Genomic DNA, 18,282 nt, shown 5'->3' with positions numbered 1-18,282 from the left:
TCTTCGTGAAGTTTCGCGCTCAGGCTAACCTTGTTCGGCTGAAGGTCCTTGCACACTGAAGCCGAAATTTTCGCATGCGTTTTTTGTATTTATTTTTTAACGTGCTAAAATATCGGACGCAAATTTCGCACGGGGGGAGAAGGAGGACGTGGGTGTGCAGCAGCCGCTGAATCTGTGTAGCTATTTTTTACAGTCTATGGTGTAGAGACATGATAACCCAGAGATGTTATTATTGTTGGATGTAAATCATAATTCAGTGGGCTAATTATTTTACTAAGCTAGCTAGATAAAAGCAGGTCATGTAGCAACAAAAATAAGTAACTCTGAAAGTTTTGGAATACAGGAATAGGGCAAGATACCTTTCTTTTTGAAAAACTGTGTGACATACTGTCGACTTCAGCGTTCTCTGTCTTCTCTTTCCTTTCCTTTTTTGATGCCCTAACTTTTGATGTGACATGCCTGCGTGTGTCACTGTCTGCGCTGCATCATAGCAAGCGCAATAAGCAAGAGACGTTACACTAGCGATCGTAGCTCGGACAGCGCAGGTGGAATTAACCATTGTAAGGGGGAGGGGTGTGACTGAAACAGTAAATACATTATTTGTTTTTTAAATATTAAATCTATGGTCAAAACGGACAAAATACACATTTAGTGCATGAGGGGCCCTAGCACATTAATGTATGTATAAAAAAGAGAAAAGAAATAAGAAAAGAAAAAGGTGGTCTGCTCTTCTGGGCCCTAAATCAGCCTGGGCCCTTAGAATCGTCCTAACCTTCCACCCCTTTAAGGCGCCCTTGCTGCCATTGTTTAGTCTCAAGATGTGCAGGAGTCTTTTTTATTCTAAGGCATGTTTAGAAAAGCTATTTAAATGTCCTAATTAAACCAAAGCTGACCTTAGTGCTTAACTTTGCTTAAATTATACTTTGTCAATGGAAATTTATGACCGTTGGCATGTACATTAATTGCGATAGATGCCAAATTAATTCTGAGAAATGGTCCAGCACTATCTGTTTAAAGTTTACAGGTGACATTCATAAATTTAAATGTGGCTTGAATGTTAAGATTAGCCTGGTCCTACCAGACTCTCGTACATTTCATTTGTACAGAGAGTCTGGTCACTCTCCATTGACAAGCGTTAACTTCCTTGAAGGCGGGTACTCTGTTCAAGTTTAAAACTCTGTTGAACTTGACGTAACCCTACAACTCAAACTAGCGCATGACCTCAACGTCATCATTCTCAGCCACTCCCTCTGTTTGCTGACTGGACGGGTAAAAATAGAAAACCCCAAAATACCGCAAACCCAGACGGAGTACTGAAGGAAAATGAAAATTGAGCAGAAGTACGTAGGAGGGCAGAGCCAGGCTATGTCAAGATACCTTGTAGGTATAAATTTGTTTAAACATGCCAGTTTAAATTGCTTGGATAATTAGAGTACTATTCCTTGTACTGTTGCTTTGGAAAACAACTTGAACAAAAAAGTTCGAATCCAGACTGCAAAATGCCATGCACATTCCACTTCTCTTTCCTCAGTACTTTCTAATCTCCCCTACACAAAAAGTAAAAATAATTAATTATTTAAGAAAAAAAAAAGAGAGAAATAGGTAGGTAGGTAGAGTGGGTAGGTTGATGGATGGATGGATAGATTGAAGGGTGGATGGATGGATGGATGGATGGATGGATGGATGGATTGAAGGGTGGATGGATGGATGGGTGGATGGATGGATGGATGGATGGATGGATGGATGGATGGATGGATGGATGGATGGATGGATGGATAGATTGAAGGGTGGATGGATGGATGGATGGATGGATGGATGGATGGATGGGTAAATGGATGGATGGATGGATGGATGGGTAAATGGATGGAGGGGTAAATGGATGGATGGGTAAATAGATGGATGAGTAAATGTATGGATGGGTAAATGGACTGATGGACGGATGGGTAAATGGATGGATGGATGGGTAAACTGATGTATGTATGGATGGATGGATGGATGGATGTATAGGTAAATGGATGGATGGGTAAACGGATGGATGGGTAAATGGATGGAAGGCTAAATGGATGGATAAATGGATGGAAAAATGGATGGATGGGTAAATGGATGGATGGGTAGATGGACGGATGGACAGACAGACAGACAGACAGAGAGATAGATAGACAGACAGACAGACAGACAGACACATTTCCGCCTAGTTAGTTACTCATCAGTCTATATAAGTGAACAGGGCAATTAGTCCACCAAATACCAAATAATTGGCACCCAAAAATCTAGGCCACTAATTAAAATTCTTCTATTTTGCATTTTTTCCTAATTAGAACATCATTACAAATGTAATTAATTATATAATAATTAGAGTTGTAAAATTATAAAAATAAGTTGCAATTAAAATGATAAAATAAAGCTGTAATTAAATTACAGAATGTCTTTGTACATGGTCGTCAATGTCAATGCCATGTCACAAATTTGTTTTGATGGGGACCTAAAAATAGTGCAGAATCTGTTTTTTTTTTTTTTTTTTTTACTTATTTTTTAACTTTAAGGTTTGTTTATTTCCAGGTTAAAAAAAAAAAAAACTCAGATTTTGGCCTCCGCTGCAAATCACAAATGCTGGTTTAAAGTCAGCAGGCCTAGGTTTCTGAGAAAAAGATGCAGAAACCGGTTTTGTGGAGTTTGGTTGAGGCCAACGTTGTTAGCTGTCACAGCATCGCTGGTTAAACGAGGGGGGCCGCGGCCCGGGCCCCTGCACAAATGACAAGTGACGCTGTTTGCCGCAAACCCCGATTCTGTCAGTCTTTACTTCTATCGCCTTTCCGTGTCATGTTAACCGCCAGTCACTGCCAGCTCGCCAATTACACAACCAGGTTCCCGGGCATGCCACACACACTCTCATTCTCTTTCTGTTACTAAAAAAAAAAAGAGAGAAAGAGAGAGAGCGACTTCCACAAGACTTGCTGTGCAAGCTTACCCTAATTAACCATCAGCTTAATTAGACAATTTACTGTGTAATTAGCAGGCAATTTGTCAACACCTCTCAGATCGTAGTGACTGCTTTGACAGACCCACTTTTCCAATGCTGATTCCAGAGTCGAAAAACACCTTAGTTGTTTATTTTCTCATCCCCTCCCCTAATGCGCGCCAACTGCACAGAGGCACAGCGTAATCACGCCTGATGAGAGAGGTACGTGGAAAGACACATGTTAGTTAAGCGGGAGGTATGTGCGAGATGGGGACGGTCTGTCCTCCGTCACCGCAGACGGCTCCTCTGCATTACAAAAGCTTCTTCGGGATGTGTTCCCTGAGGGGAACGATCTGTGATTAAACAGGGGGCGTGAGGACAATAATGATACATTTTAGAAAGCAATCGTGAGGTAGTTCTCGGTCAAAAACCTCTCGTCAACAACCACTTTAGCAAAACAACTACATAGAACATGATTGAATAGCGTCATGTTTCAAAGAAAGCAGATATTATGAAGCCTGAACTAGATTTTTTTACATTGCCTGAATGATGCCGGAACGTTGTTACGTGGATGCTAAGGTGTTCTGAGTAGGGCTGTCAAAAGATTAATCGCGATTAATCGCATCCAAAATAAAAGTTTGTTTACATAATATATGTGTGTGTACTCTGTATAATTATTTTGTATATAAATACACACACATGCATGTATATATTTAAGAAATATTTGCATACATATACTGTATATATTTATATATAATTTATATTATATATAAATATAATTTTTTTATATATAAATTACACATTTTTCTTAAATATATACAAGCATGTGTGTGTATTTATATAAATTTTATTATACACAGTACACACACATATGTTATTTAAACACAAACTTTTATTTTGGATGCGATTAATCGCGATTAATCTTTTGACAGCCCTAGTTCTGAGTAGTTTTTAAAGTGTTGCTTTGTGGTTGCAAGGTTGTTTTTAAGGAAACTGCTTACTGGCCTAAACGAAAAGCGTCAATAACATCTTAGTCATCTTAGAGAGTCGGGTCAAATCCCATATCAAAAATCCCTGCCGGCATTTTTTATAATTTTCACAAAACAGAGATTCTAATCCATCAACACCTCCAAAGCTTCAGTCCTATAAGCTACCTCTTGCTGGATTGACATTTCATTCGGTAATGTTAGGAAGTTTTTATATGCTGTTTATTATTGATGATCGCGTTAGTTTACATGTGCGTAAGCAATGCTTCTATGGCTTATTTCTGCTGCTTCTTTGCCAGTGTTTTGATCCAGAGATTCTGTACTCTTTCAGAAGATGTGCGATAGCGCCCCCTACCGTATAAAAGTGAAAACATGGATTGCTGAAAAATTCGGTCAATAGCGGGGAAGTGCCGTCATAAATTACTGAAAATTAAAATTAAAAGACATTTGTCATTCTGCCTAGTGACGGTGACATTTTTCATTTTTTTTTTTTTGAGAGAGAATTTAAATGTTTATACATTATTTTTTTAAAAAATATTGAAAATGAAATTTAAAAAAATTGTTTTCCAAATGAAAAATCATACCTGATGATATGGTGATAGATCAATGTACAGTATCCGCCCATGTTTGATCATTTTGAGATTATCTGCATTAATTGTAGTAAGTAAAAGAAATCTGCCATTCTACCTAGTAATTGTATACATGTTCTATTTTCAAATATTTGAAAGAAAAAAACAAAACAAATTTGTCTACATCTTATTTGCCACGTTACATTATATGATGAAATATATCTGCATTATATGACCATCATGCACACTATATTTCGGTATCATCCTTATAAAGCAACATTAATTAGGTTTGTTAAGCATGCGTGTGTGTGCCTCTCTCCCTCTCTCTCTCTCTCTCTCTCTCTCTCTTCACAGCAGGCCAGCATGCAGCTACGGGAGGCTATCCATCTCTCCGCTTTAACTCTGTCACAGAGCTGGAAGTGCAGAAATGGCTGTGTCACTTCCAAATACTCTCAAGGGACCCCATCCCAGAATTCTCTCCTGCTGGTGTGAAATGGAAATGAGCCTGAATACAGTGCATGCTGGGTTGTGCCAATCTCCAGCTACAGCGAGCGCTCTAAAGGAACTGAAACAGCTCTCCTTAGTACTAGTGCAGCAAAATTAATAGACATGTTTCTTTTCTCTTCATTTAACACATTTATATGAACCTTTCTGCGTTTAATCAAGCAAAAAAAAAATATTAAAAAATGCTCTTCAATAGTGGCGTTTCAAAATATATTGAAATTCTAGTTTAAAGTCAATGTGAAATCAAATAAATAGAAATACTACATACATACATATATACATGACCGGATTTGTTTACTGGACATTACAACAATAAAATGGGTTGACTTTTCAGATACAGAATTTGTTTTATTTTACACCAACCCAACTAAACCGGTTTCTCCTTACAATCAATCATACATGGCGGATCCATGTCAGAAAAGAAACAAATATAGAATGTAAATAAATCAAAATCAAGTCCCTTTCACAGCAGACTGAGTCTAAGCAGAACAAAACCAACGGAATATCTCATTATCCCACCATGAGACCTGTAGCTCTTTAGCACACGAAAGACTCATTTACAGAGTTACACATTACCAGCGCTACCTATTAAACACTCGAACCGTAAGAGGGTGTGGACGTGTGTATTGTGAATGCGCGCGTGAGGTTCGTGACCTTTAACCTTTCCGTTCTTGATAAAAAATGCTGCAGTTGATTAAATCCTGGTCGCTAATTAGCAGAGAGACTTACAAAGCCATTCTGTAGATGCTGAGAGAGAAAGTGAACAGTGTGTGTGCGGTGGAGTGATGGGACACATCACACTTCATCTGTGTTACCATGGAGCTTCATCCAACATTTCTCATTAAATTAAAAACCTCGATCTGAGACGTACAGTAAATGTGTGTGTGTGTGTGTGTGTGTGTGCGCGCGCACAAATGGGTCGGCTTCCCCATGCAATTTCTTTTGTTTCAACTGCGGTTAAAAAGTTGAGAATCCGTCTTAATACGTCTTCATATTTACTTCATTCAGATTTGCCCACTAAATCCTCCTACGCTGAGGTGAGAAGGCATGTTCAAGAATAGACTGATGTGCAGAGAAAGTTTCGTGAGATAAAGTTAAAGAGTTTAAGAGCTTTCTGTGGTGGGCGGAAGTCTGGCGGGTCAACAGCAATCATTCCTTATTCTTCTCACGTGAAAGACACAAAGGAAGACCAACTACTAGTGCACGAGTATGTAAGCCAACGGCTAAAACTGGCACCTACAGGCCTCGTTTGGTGCGCTGATTGGCGGAAAACCGGCACATTCGCCATTAATCAGGTTAGCTCCAATTACAGGTGTGACTTAACCAGACTTGACCAGTCAAAAAGCTAATTGGGCTCAGTTGCCTTTGTATCTCGGCCTCGGCCCTGGAGGTAGCCTACGAATCCTTCTCTCATTCCATAATTAGACCAAATGTATCAATCACATATCTAACAGTCCTGTAATTGGTGTGATCCATTCGACTACAAAAAAAGTGGCTCGTGAAAAATGGATGTAGAGCCAACTGGTCGTGAGGAAGACAACATCCTTTGCCCTCTTTTTCAAGCGAGTAGCAAGAAAACAACACGCTTTCATATGCCATACAGTTCATTAATCCTAATTAACGGTCACAGAGCTTTGTTAGGCAGTTCTCCACCGGTCTAGCACGCTAGCAAGCTAATTAGCGACGCCGAGCACAAACGATGAGAGCCAGAAGCGTGAAGATTCTCATATTTGTAGACAATCCTCTGAGCATCTCAAATTCTATCAATAGCATAAGCCGGTAATGTTGCGATAGGGGGGCCACCGATGAAAAAAAAAAAAAAAAGCACAGGATATTAAAAAAAGAGAAATCCCCTGTGTTTAAGGCGGGTGATAGCGGCGTAGCGGCTGTTCATTCATATTGACATTAAGAACTTCTTTATCTTTTTTCCCCAAAGAAAAGCCCCCTTACAATCTTCCCCACTGAGCACACAATAAAGAATAATATGATTTCTGTTTACAGAGATATCAGGTGGTATTTCGGCATATGCTGGCGGGCGATGGATGCAACAGTATATTACAGCCCAATCTGGCATCTACAAATGTCAAGAGTGAAGCAGGACTCGGAAGAGAATGTGGCGGGGGTTTGGGTGTGGGGGATCCATTTGAGCAAGGAAGTTCGCGCAGACAACTTTGCGGGCGACCAACAGCCGTCCACTTCCTCTTTCAGGCAAGAAAGAAGGTTTTCAGAGCGGGAAGATAATGCGATCTTAAGCAAAATATCCAGATGGTGCACCGAGCTCCCAAGGTAAACCGACGCCGGCGCAATATCCAGCTTCTATTGTAACGTTTCGAGACACCTCTTCCCTCCCACCGCCGTTTGTCTCTGGAAATAAAAAGCTGACCTTTTCTGAAGGGCCGGCGCACAGTTTATAAAAGCAGAAATGGAGGCAGGTGACAGGCGTCTATAAAAGAGGAACAGCTACATCACTCACTCACACATCAGAGCAGGAGAAACATCATTTACACACTTCACATGCTGTCCCTCACTGTCTGAAATCAGCCGAGTGCCGAGGAGGACCATGGGTCGGAATAAACAATTTGACTCGATCTTCCCCGCTTCTGCCTCCTGTCAGTAGCATATGGAACTCGCTGCGTTACTATAGTGATATATATCATGGGTTTGACTGCTTGCTTTTTATTTTTAATCATGTTTTTTTTTTTTTTGCATTTATTTATTTTCTTTTAATATCCCTAGTGCTGCTAATGAGTGGAAGGCAGCCAACACAGAACAAACATATGTTCCTGATTAATACTGACATTGCTAATAAAAGAGAATATTTAAAGTTAATAAAAATGAGTTTATGAATTGCAACTGTAGTTTTTTTTTTCAATTATAAGTTTGAGTCTATAACATAGAAAAATAAAAGTAAGAATAATTAAAACTGTTTGAGTTCATGTTCATTTTAGTGACAACATTTATAATCATAACAATTCATAATCACACTTAAATAGCTTTAAGCACAGAATAAAGACGGAGGTGAGAATAACATCTGTCTCACGGTGTCATATCACCTTTCTCTCGACAGATTCGTCTGTTAACTGTTCTTTAATTAAATTGAGTGAAAGTCTCATAAAAATAATACTAAAATTGTTACCTGAGAGATCACGAACGAGATCTCTCATGATGTTTCTAAATGTGATTAAATGGAGTGCAAATGCTTTTATCATGCTTTTAAGATTTGTCTGTAATATCACGTGTCACCTCTAAAGTTTCAGAAGAGATCTCAAATCAGGGCTCAGATTTGTCAAGACATTGCAGCCTGCAAATAAAAAAAATATGAGCTTTTGAATATTCAAAGCAATATGAAATCAAACAATTCTTATCAATTTCTTCCAAGACCAAATGATCTGATTTTCTGTTTAACACTGAAGTAAAAAGTTACCTTTGTTAATGTCTCGACAAACATTCCTACATTAGTTTCTCATTTAATATGCTGTTTCAAATGGAAATATTATAACCAATATAAAAAGGTGTACAAAAATAGTGAATGCTGTTTCATGTTCACCTTAATGCTACAGATCAACGCTCTTTTCTGTCATCAATTATTTGATATGTGTTAATTTTTATTTCTCCAAAAGAATCTGAGAAGAAACATCAAAGACAATGTCAGTACTTAAATTAAAATTTTAAATGAGAACACAATTAAATTTCCTGAGGCAAATATTTTCAAACCAGTGTTGTTATTACTAAAACTTATAACAACTGTTTTTGTGAATTAAAAGCTGAAATAAAATAAAATAAAAATAAAAATATTACATGAAAAACTTGAAAACAAACTGAATTGAAATAAGTTGATACAAAAATGATTAAAAATAAAATAAATCTTAAATGAAATATATAAAAAGCAAATTAACTAATTCAAATGAAAAAGCTATACTACTATATAAATACTTTAATAGTATATACATATAACTAAATTACTATATTATTAAATAATACTGTTTCAAACTGGAATCCATCAGCCGTCAGAGAGCCTACAGAAACACGACAAAATTAACATCTTTTTTTTTTTAATAAATAAAATAAAATGTAATAACTCTCCAAAAAAAGAATATGACAATTTCCATACATTTAGAAATGTTATACCAACTAATGGGGATTGTCATATCTTGGGGGTCCTTGGTGTTAAGAGTTAGAAAACCCAGATGTATGAAAAAGCAACCTCTGAGCAATAAGATTCAATTCTGCGGCTCCTCTGAAAATATAAAACTATAGTTTGATTAGCATTATGTGTGCAGTTCTTGCTAAGTACCTTGTCCAATGAAAACGTTTTGGTGAGGGCGAAACCCCAACCCTGCTGGAAGGCCCTGCGGATCATGGCGGCGCTGGTGGTGGGTGGAGCGCTGGCCAGCCCGAACGGGTTGGGGAACGTGATTCCGCACATCTTCACGCTGATGTCCACCGCGTCTATGGGCGAGTAGAAGAGGGGCAGCTGGGGCGAACCGCTGACCGCCTGCCCGAAGATGGACTGTAACGACAAACAATTTAATATTTTTGATATTTTCCTACTCTATGAGGAGAAAAAATTGGTCGCTCTGAATTCCCAGTGGAAAGCTCACGGTCGTTCTGAGTGCAAGTTTCTGAAGGTTACTCTGGTGTTGCGGTCTGCCACACGTGTGCATTTAAGGCTACAATGATCAGGTGAGATTGCTGAGTGTGTTTGTGAGCAGCTTTGTTTATCTCTTCACATCGTGGCACAAAAGCAGCAAACAGCAGTCATACATCAGCTCTCTCTCTAATGAGCCTCACGTTTATCAAACACGTATGATTGCCCTTGTGGTGATGTCACAGCCGCATAATGAACGAGGGGGTGTCAAGTGAAGAGAAAATGAGAGCAGGAACATGACAGCCCACATCCTCCACAGAGAGTCCTCGTCACGGGATGTTTCTCTCGCTATCTTCCTCTCTCTCCCCGAGACAAACACGAGGGACGTTCCTGAACTCACTCGGGCCCTGACGGATGTGCTGGAGTTGTCAAACACTTTGTACACCAGATAGATCTTTGGCAGATGATACGCTATTGATTTTTCTTTTTTTCAGAAGCACTTAACGTAATTAGCATCTAAGATTTAAGAACAAAATGATCATTTGAGGAATGATTTGCACTTCAAATATTCTGTCACATTCACTCACCGTCATGTCGTTCCAAAACAAAGAATCTTTTTTTCTGAGGAACACGTCAAGAAAAGGTCTGAAGACTGTGTTAGTTGCCTTTTACATGCAATAAAGAAACTAGACCAAAACTATCAAGCTTCATAAAGCACCATAAAATGATCATAAAAGTAATCAATATGACTAGATAGATAAACAGACCAAAATGTACTTTGCTATACCCTTCAGTGGTCTGTTCACCACAGTGACCGGATCATTGAATCAGTGAGTTCAACTTACAAACTGATCGGTCTGATTCATTAATGAATCATTCACAGCAGTTATGTGAACTGAATCAAATGATTCCCTGAACAGTTTTGACTTTAAAGGATGATTCACTGCTTGATGACTCATTAATCAATAAAAACTAGGGTGATTTTCAGGGAATCACAACCTATATTTCAATCTGTTGGTCACACAAAGCTGTTGTATGACTTCAGAAGAAGCTGAATATACTGTAGTGCATGATTCATGTGAATCATTTTTCTCATACATTTATATATATATGGTATATGCTTTTGTTGAAGCCATCAGCACACATTATTTTAACTTTTATTGTAAATAATCATGTTCAAAAGCAGAATTCCAGAATGGAAAAACTACATTACTTTGTATACATTGATTCTGCAAAGATTAATTGTCAATTTTTTTTTTTTTTTATTAAAGTTTATAATGTTGTGATGTAGCTTGGTACATTTTTTTTTTAAATCCCTTTGGAAAAAATTAATAGTAAAAATACTTACGCAACCAAGGTCTCTGAAAAAGTGAGCGGTCACTGTTGCACTCTATTGTGATTGGTCATGTAGTCCTATCATGGTCTATATATAACTGAAACACAGGCTAAAAACTCAGCTAACACTACCATTTTTCTATTTGCAAGCACTTTTATTTCCTTCAGGAAACACAAATCGAGTTTATTTTATTGAGAAACACGTGAAACGTATATAAAAACATGAGTAATATTAAATGCCCAGGGACAAGTACATGAACACACCTCAGAGCTCTCAGGTGGGACATGTTTTAAACTGATCTGAGAGCTGTTCTTATATTAATCTTGCAATCTTTCTGCAAATGACTCTATTCGTTCCCTCAGCTGCGGTCCATTACCGTAAAAAACAACAACGCAATCTGTTGCCTTCCCTCGAACACTACGCATGGTAATTTCATCAGCAAATAAACAGTTATCTCTGCTTTGCTCTGGCCACAGACATGGACACACTATTAACCCCTCACTGACCCACCACTGCTGGAGAAGAGCTGCACTTAACCGTGAGATTCCCCCATATTGAGGTCAAACCTTCAGGAGTATCACCCCTTGCGTCTTAGAGCACTCAACGAGACATTAGACAGACCATTTACTTAGAATTTAGTGCTAATATGGTAGAGGTCAGATTTCCAATGGCTTCAAGATTCTGGTCAAATTAAATATGTTTTACCAATGTCAAAAAGTTGTCCATAGTCTTATATGTGAAAACATGTGCTTATTAGTGTAGCCTATGTTATAAATGTTTGTTTTGGTTATTTTTCATCAACTTTAATAAAATAAAATAAAGTCTCTAATAAGTCTAATAAGACACGTACTTCTCAGAATTCAACCAATCAGATGACGACTTTGAAACTCCCAAAGTGTTTCCCAATTTGTGTGCTTGAATTTCGTGTCTGAGACTATGTAAAATATGACAAGGAATGTGTGTAATGTAAACAAGGTCAATTTAAAGTAATCTGCAATGGAAAAAAAAGCAAAACACTCACTGATGCGCCGCCTCCTTTTGTATCTGCCCATGAGTAAACTGTCATATAGTCATGCAAACAGTCATTGTTTTGTCACATATATCTCCATAATTACATTATACATGTCATGGCTCTTTAATTTCTGCCTGGATTCTGATGGTTTTATTGGTGCATGGTTTTGATGGGTTTAGCAGCATGAACAGCTACTGCTGTCTCTGCAGGGTCTCAGTCTGCATGTGTGTGTGTCACAGTGTGTGTGTTTGACAGGCAGGGGGCCCCTATAAGCCCCTCTCAGGAGCCCAGGCTGATCTGGCTCAGCTAACGGGACAATCCGAAGTGCTCTCTCTCCCTCCCTGACCTCCCTCCTTCACTCTCCACAGTTACTTTGCTAGTAGCAAACTAATTAAGCCGAACAAGTGCGCATTGCCAGTGCCTCTGAGGTGAGATTTACGGAATAATCCTGTGCGGAACAGCGTTCTCGCTGTGTGGCCCCGGCGAGCGGCTCTGAAGCCACAGGAAGACCATTGTCCTACCGCCCGCTATAATGCTAATTTATTCCTTATTGTGCTCTGATTACTCATAAACATACTCATATTGAGAGGCTTTTGTATCCAGCGGTGTCACAGCTCACTCTTTGTAGAGCGCATGTAAAGCTCTCATCTACATAATTAATCAGCACTCCAAATCCTCCTTTTCCATTGGGTTTTGTGATCTTAACACGGGACATAATCAGGGCAACATCTGTTTCGGTCTCATCAGCACAAAAGCAAGTGTTTTCAAATGTGAATGTGTCGAGGAAATGAACTTGGGTGTGTGTTTACGGTGCCAGATCTCAAAATATTGTCATTTGGGCAGCTGACATGACATCTCACAGCAGGGACAGCAAATTATTATAAATGGCATTATTACCTAATTATTATGTGTGTATCTTGGATAACCTCATCTTAAAGGGTTATTTTGCTTAAAAATACATAGTCATCTTTTACTTATCCTCATGGCGTTCCAAAAACGTGTGATATATATATATATATATATATATATATATATACAGTGCTATGCATAAGTTTAGACACCCATGCTAAAGTTGACTAAAAAGAGGAATAAAAAATCATCTTTTGGAAATTGAACTTAATGCCTTAATTTAAAAAATTTGGAAAAATCCAACCTTTAAGGACACCAATTTTCTTTGAGAATGAATAATGTATCGTAAATAAATAAATGTTCTTCCTTAAAATACAGGGTGCATAAGTCTGGACACCCCTATGTTAAATTCCCATAGAGGCAGGCAGATTTTTATTTTTAAAGGCCAGTTACTTCATGGATCCAGGATACTATTCATCCTGATAAAGTTCCATTGGCCTTTGGAATTAAAATAGCCCCACATCATCACATAGCCTTCACCATACCTAGAGATTGGCATGGAGTTCTTTCCATAAGATCATCTCTCAATGCAAATCAAACCAGCTATTAGGCTAACTGAAATAAAACCATGCCAATCTCTAGGTATGGTGAAGGCTATGTGATGATGTGGGGCCAAGGGAACTTTATCAGGATGCATAGTATCCTAAAAATAAAATAAAATAAAAATACTTAAAAATAAAAATCTGCCTGCCTCTATGGGAATTTAACATAGGGGTGTCCAAACTTATGCACCCTGTATTTTAAGGAAGAACATTTATTTATTTATGATACATTATTCATTCACAAAGAAAATTGGTGTCCTTAAAGGTTGGATTTTTCCTAATTTTTTAAATTAAGGCATTAAGTTCAAATTCCAAAAGATGATTTTTTATTCCTCTTTTTAGTCAACTTTAGTATGGGTGTCTAAACTTATGCATAGCACTGTATATACAGTACTGTGCAAAAGTCTTAGGCATGTTAATATCCCCACCCTAAAAATGTCCCCAAAAATGGTTGTAAGTCAGTTATTTATATCTTTTGCTGTAGTGTGTCAGTAGGAACTATCAGTTTACATTTCCAAACATTCTTTTTGCCATTAATTGTATTAATCCAGTGAGATTTGTGTATGCACAAGTAGTCTGACAACAGCCGGTATGATCTGATCTCACCATCATCGAGTCCGTCCGTGATTACATGAAGAAACAGAAGAAACTGAGACAGACTAAATCCAGAAGAACTGCGGGAACGTCTCCGAGATGCTTGAAGAAACCTATCAGCAAAGCTACAATACTGTGAAAAGTACTGGCACTTGTGTTAAAATGCTGTAAAGTGAGAATGCTTTCAAAAATAAAATCACAAATTGAATTTATTTATGATTTAACTTCTATTAACTAATTCAAATCAATATATGGTGTAACGACCCTTTGCGTTTAAAACAGCTTTTGTCCAGGTACATTTGCGCATAGTTTTTCAGGGAGCTTTGCACAAAGGTTTCTTCAAGCATCTTGGAGATGTTCCCGCAGTTCTTCTGGATTTGGTCTGTCTCAGTTTCTTCTGTTTCTTCATGTAATCACAGACGGACTCGATGATGGTGAGATCAGATCATCCTGGCTGTTGTCAGACTCCTTGTGCATACACAAATCTCGAGAATTATTACAATTAATGGCAAAAAGAATGTTTGGAAATGTAAACTGATATTTCCTACTGACACACTACAGCAAAAGATATAAATAACTGACTTAAAACCATTTTTGGGGTGGGGATAATAACATGCCTAAGACTTTTGCACAGTACTGTATATATATACATAAAAAAGTGTGGAACACAAAAGCATGGTTCCAAAAAGAACAAAAGGAACCATGTCACATACATCTCATATTTGCCTATTGAAGTCATACACTCAAAGATGTAAAACAGTTATTTTTTTGCAGAAAACAGGCCCCTAAAAAGCTTTTCAATCTTGTTTGCACTTAAACATTGTGGCTCAAGACGCTTCACAGCAGATTATACATGAATAATGTCAAACGTCATTGGTTTATGTGCATCTCGTGACCAATTACAGCACATTTGAACACAAGTGCAAATGAGATTTGAGAGCTACAGCGTAAAGGAATATTTTCATATTTTCGACACACGCAAAAACATATGGCTTCTGAAGAGTTGGTTTATAGTGTATGAGTCATATGGAAGTCCCAATGCTTTTATGGTTTATTTTTCAGGGTTTTTCACTATATGCAAAACAGCAGGTCAGGTATTGTGCAAAACATCACCACAGAAATAAAGTCATGGATTTTGTACATCGCATAGGTGACAATTTTCATGTTTGGGTGCATTATTCCTTTAACTTTATTCCTGAAAAGTACCTGTAAGTATGTGTGCATGTGCCAGGAGGCCTGTTTCCCATCATTGACTGCTTCTACTGTGGTATTGGCCAGACCGGCCACATCGCCCCCCGCGAACACCCACGGCTCACTAGTCTGCATGCTCTCTGGGTCCACCTCAGGAAGCCCCCATCTGTTTAACCTGATGGGAGCCATGGCCTCGATCACTGCAGAGAGAAGAGAGAGAGAGAGGGAGAAAACTGATAAAGGAAAGGGTAAATTCATGAGAGGAAAGAGGCAACATGGAAAAAGACCTGCGGAAAAAGAAAAACCTGATAGACTGGAAATGGCAAGAAAATAATATGAAGTCACTGACAAGACAAATGGCGAGAGTTCCCCCCTCCCCAGTGGCGTTTCTTTTTCTTTTTGCGAGCTTAATGTAACATCTCCTGGAGCATTTCATTCACTGTTAGTAACGTTAGCAGGAAGATACTCTGTCAAACTGATCTACATTCTGAAATGACCACCCCTCCTCTCTCTTGAACACACACCGTCCATCTTCTGAAGGCACGGCTGCTCGGCATGGACTGCGTCCTACATTTATCAATGAAGAAAATTCCAAATACAGATCTAAGGACAGGAGGCCCAAGATTTATTGCACATTATGAGGATTACTAAGGACAAATGAAACTCCTCTCTCTCCTTGTGGAGTCAAAAAGTCAGCTGTATATCGGACAATGTTACTAAATAATCACAAATGAATGTTATCATCTATGGAAGAATTGTATTAATTAACGTGACTTTGTACAACCTGAAATGGTAAAAATCTATATGTAGAAATTAATTATAAATGATTGCAAAGTGTTACAATAATATATAACATCATAATACACAACACAACACAACACAACATAACATAATTTTATGAATTTTAAATTGTAACAGTCAACAAGTCTACTGCCAACATACAAACAAAGGGATTGTAAATCTCTAATTTACGGTGGAATATTATATTATATTATATTATATTATATTATATTATATTATATTATATTATATTATATTATATTATATTATATTATATTATATTATATTATATTATATTATATTATATTATATTATATTAGTCACATCCATGATGATTCCTGATGGTCCAGAATATTTAAATATTATTTTTAATAAACAGTCTTGATGCCCTGCCTTGTGACCGTGTCTGTTTATACAGTATATCGAAATCTTTTATTTCCTGTTTTCCATGATATGTCCCCTTTAATAACAGACAGCAACAAGAATACACACCAACAATCAGATTTCCCAAACATTAAAAATTCGAAATTGTGTATAAACTCCAAACACCAGAGCCAAACCAATACTTCTAAGTAACAACAAATTGAGTTTTCCTCTTCCCCCTCATAACTAAGCTTTCGATTTTCTTGCGGGCGATTAAAGAGACCGGCTGACAGGAAGTGATGTTAAGAACTAAGTAGGCTGGCAGGTCAGTTCAAAGACAGAGAGGAAGAGAGATTGGCTCCTTCACTTGACACTGTGCCTGGTATCCTGATCGTCAACACTTTTTCTTAATCTTCTTCTCTATTATTTTCCCCCCTTTATCTCCCTCTAATGTCTAGAGTTCTCTGCAATTGCCTAGACCTCTTCAACAGCTTCATGTATCCTATTTCAACACACACGCTAACAGTGAGTTGTTTTTCTTTCTCTCCTGTCCGCTCTGGAGAGCTAGTAGAGTGTGTCAGGCCTCTCATAGCCCTCAGAGATCATTCTTAAGTAAAGCAGCAACTCTCTCTCGCTCTCTCGCTCTCTCTCTCTCCTCCACACACTCTACCCATGGGCATTCTCCTCACTGACAGATGCAAATTGCAAAGGTCCATTAAGCAGAGGAATCCACACTGGATAAAGGAGAGGACGGGGATTGCGGACAAGCACACTATAGGATAGTAGCTCATTCCATCAGAATGACTTCCTATTGGTCTCTGCTGCAATGGCACACATTTAGTTTGTGCACAGTTAGTTAGTAGTAAGTTAGTTAAACCATTTTTAATTCTTGTTAATCAAATCAAGGAATGCTCTGGGTTAAATAGCATGTAAAAGCATAGTTCACAGAAAAATTTAAATTCTGTCATCCTTTACTCACTCTCATACAGTTCCAAACCTGTATGCTGTGGAACACAAAAATAGAATTGTTTGAAGAATTGCTCAAATCAAAATGTACATTAATGTTGTTTTCTTTTGTTTTATTATTTTTTTTATTTAATTTATTTTTTCATTTTTATTTTATTAATTTCATTATTTGATTTTGTTTTTATAATTTTTCTATTTTATTATTTCATTTCATCACTTAATTTAATTTCATTTAATTTCATTTCAATATTTCATTTTATTTATATATATATATATATATATATATATATATATATATATATATATATATATATATATATAAGCACATATTTTTGAACCTTGAACTGTAAAAGGACTTCTTTTTGTTTCCGAACAATATCTAGGCAACATATATGTCATGCACAGAATTTATGAAATTAAATCAAGACTTGCTTTATAGAAAATGCATTGGGTTTTTTTTGGGGGGGGGGTTTGTATTAGACCAGTGCTGATGCCAAATATCTTCACTAATTAATGCTGATTACTATTGATATGATTAATATTAAATGTACTAATCTATAAAGCTATACAGATTTTTCATAAGAAAACAAACTAAATATTGGTCTAGTCCTCACACAAAGCTATCATATAACTAGAGAAGACCTTTTATGGAGTATTTTTGTAATTCTTGGAGCTTGACAATCCCCATATTGGAAGAGCAGCCAATAGACTTTGCAATACATCTGTTTAACTTCCACAAAAGCATAAAAGTGATATCAGTTTGGAATAGCATGAGGATGAGTAAATAAAGACAAGATCTTAAATTATTCTCAATCTGTTCTAATTTACTGGTGTTTCAGTGTATAAAGCCTTGCGTTTGACTGTGTCGAGCTCAAATGCACGTGTCTTCTCAGTCTTGTGCAGGAGAAAGCAAGCGGCCTCATTACCACTGATGGAGTGTGATTAATGGAATGCTGATGTTTGAATATTCGTCCGACCGGGTG

The 18,282-nt window shown here is 37.6% G+C and overlaps 1 protein-coding gene across 2 annotated transcripts in view; it reads right to left on the bottom strand.

The window, feature by feature from the left end:
- dpyda (dihydropyrimidine dehydrogenase a) overlaps positions 1–18,282 on the bottom strand; it is a 168,626-nt gene that overhangs the window by 83,440 nt on the left and 66,904 nt on the right. For both annotated transcript variants that reach the window (XM_081352581.1, XM_081352582.1), the window contains 2 exons: positions 15,206–15,390; positions 9,313–9,528 (listed from right to left, as the gene is read on the bottom strand). In XM_081352581.1, the coding sequence (XP_081208707.1) occupies positions 9,313–9,528; positions 15,206–15,390 (401 nt within the window). The remainder of the gene's footprint in view (positions 1–9,312; positions 9,529–15,205; positions 15,391–18,282) is intronic.

The sequence above is a fragment of the Scardinius erythrophthalmus genome, assembly GCF_964197995.2.
Source record: "Scardinius erythrophthalmus genome assembly, chromosome: 22".
Classification (NCBI taxonomy): domain Eukaryota; kingdom Metazoa; phylum Chordata; class Actinopteri; order Cypriniformes; family Leuciscidae; genus Scardinius; species Scardinius erythrophthalmus.
The sequence above is the reverse complement of the archived record's forward strand: the minus strand, read 5'-3'. Positions and strand labels throughout refer to the sequence as shown.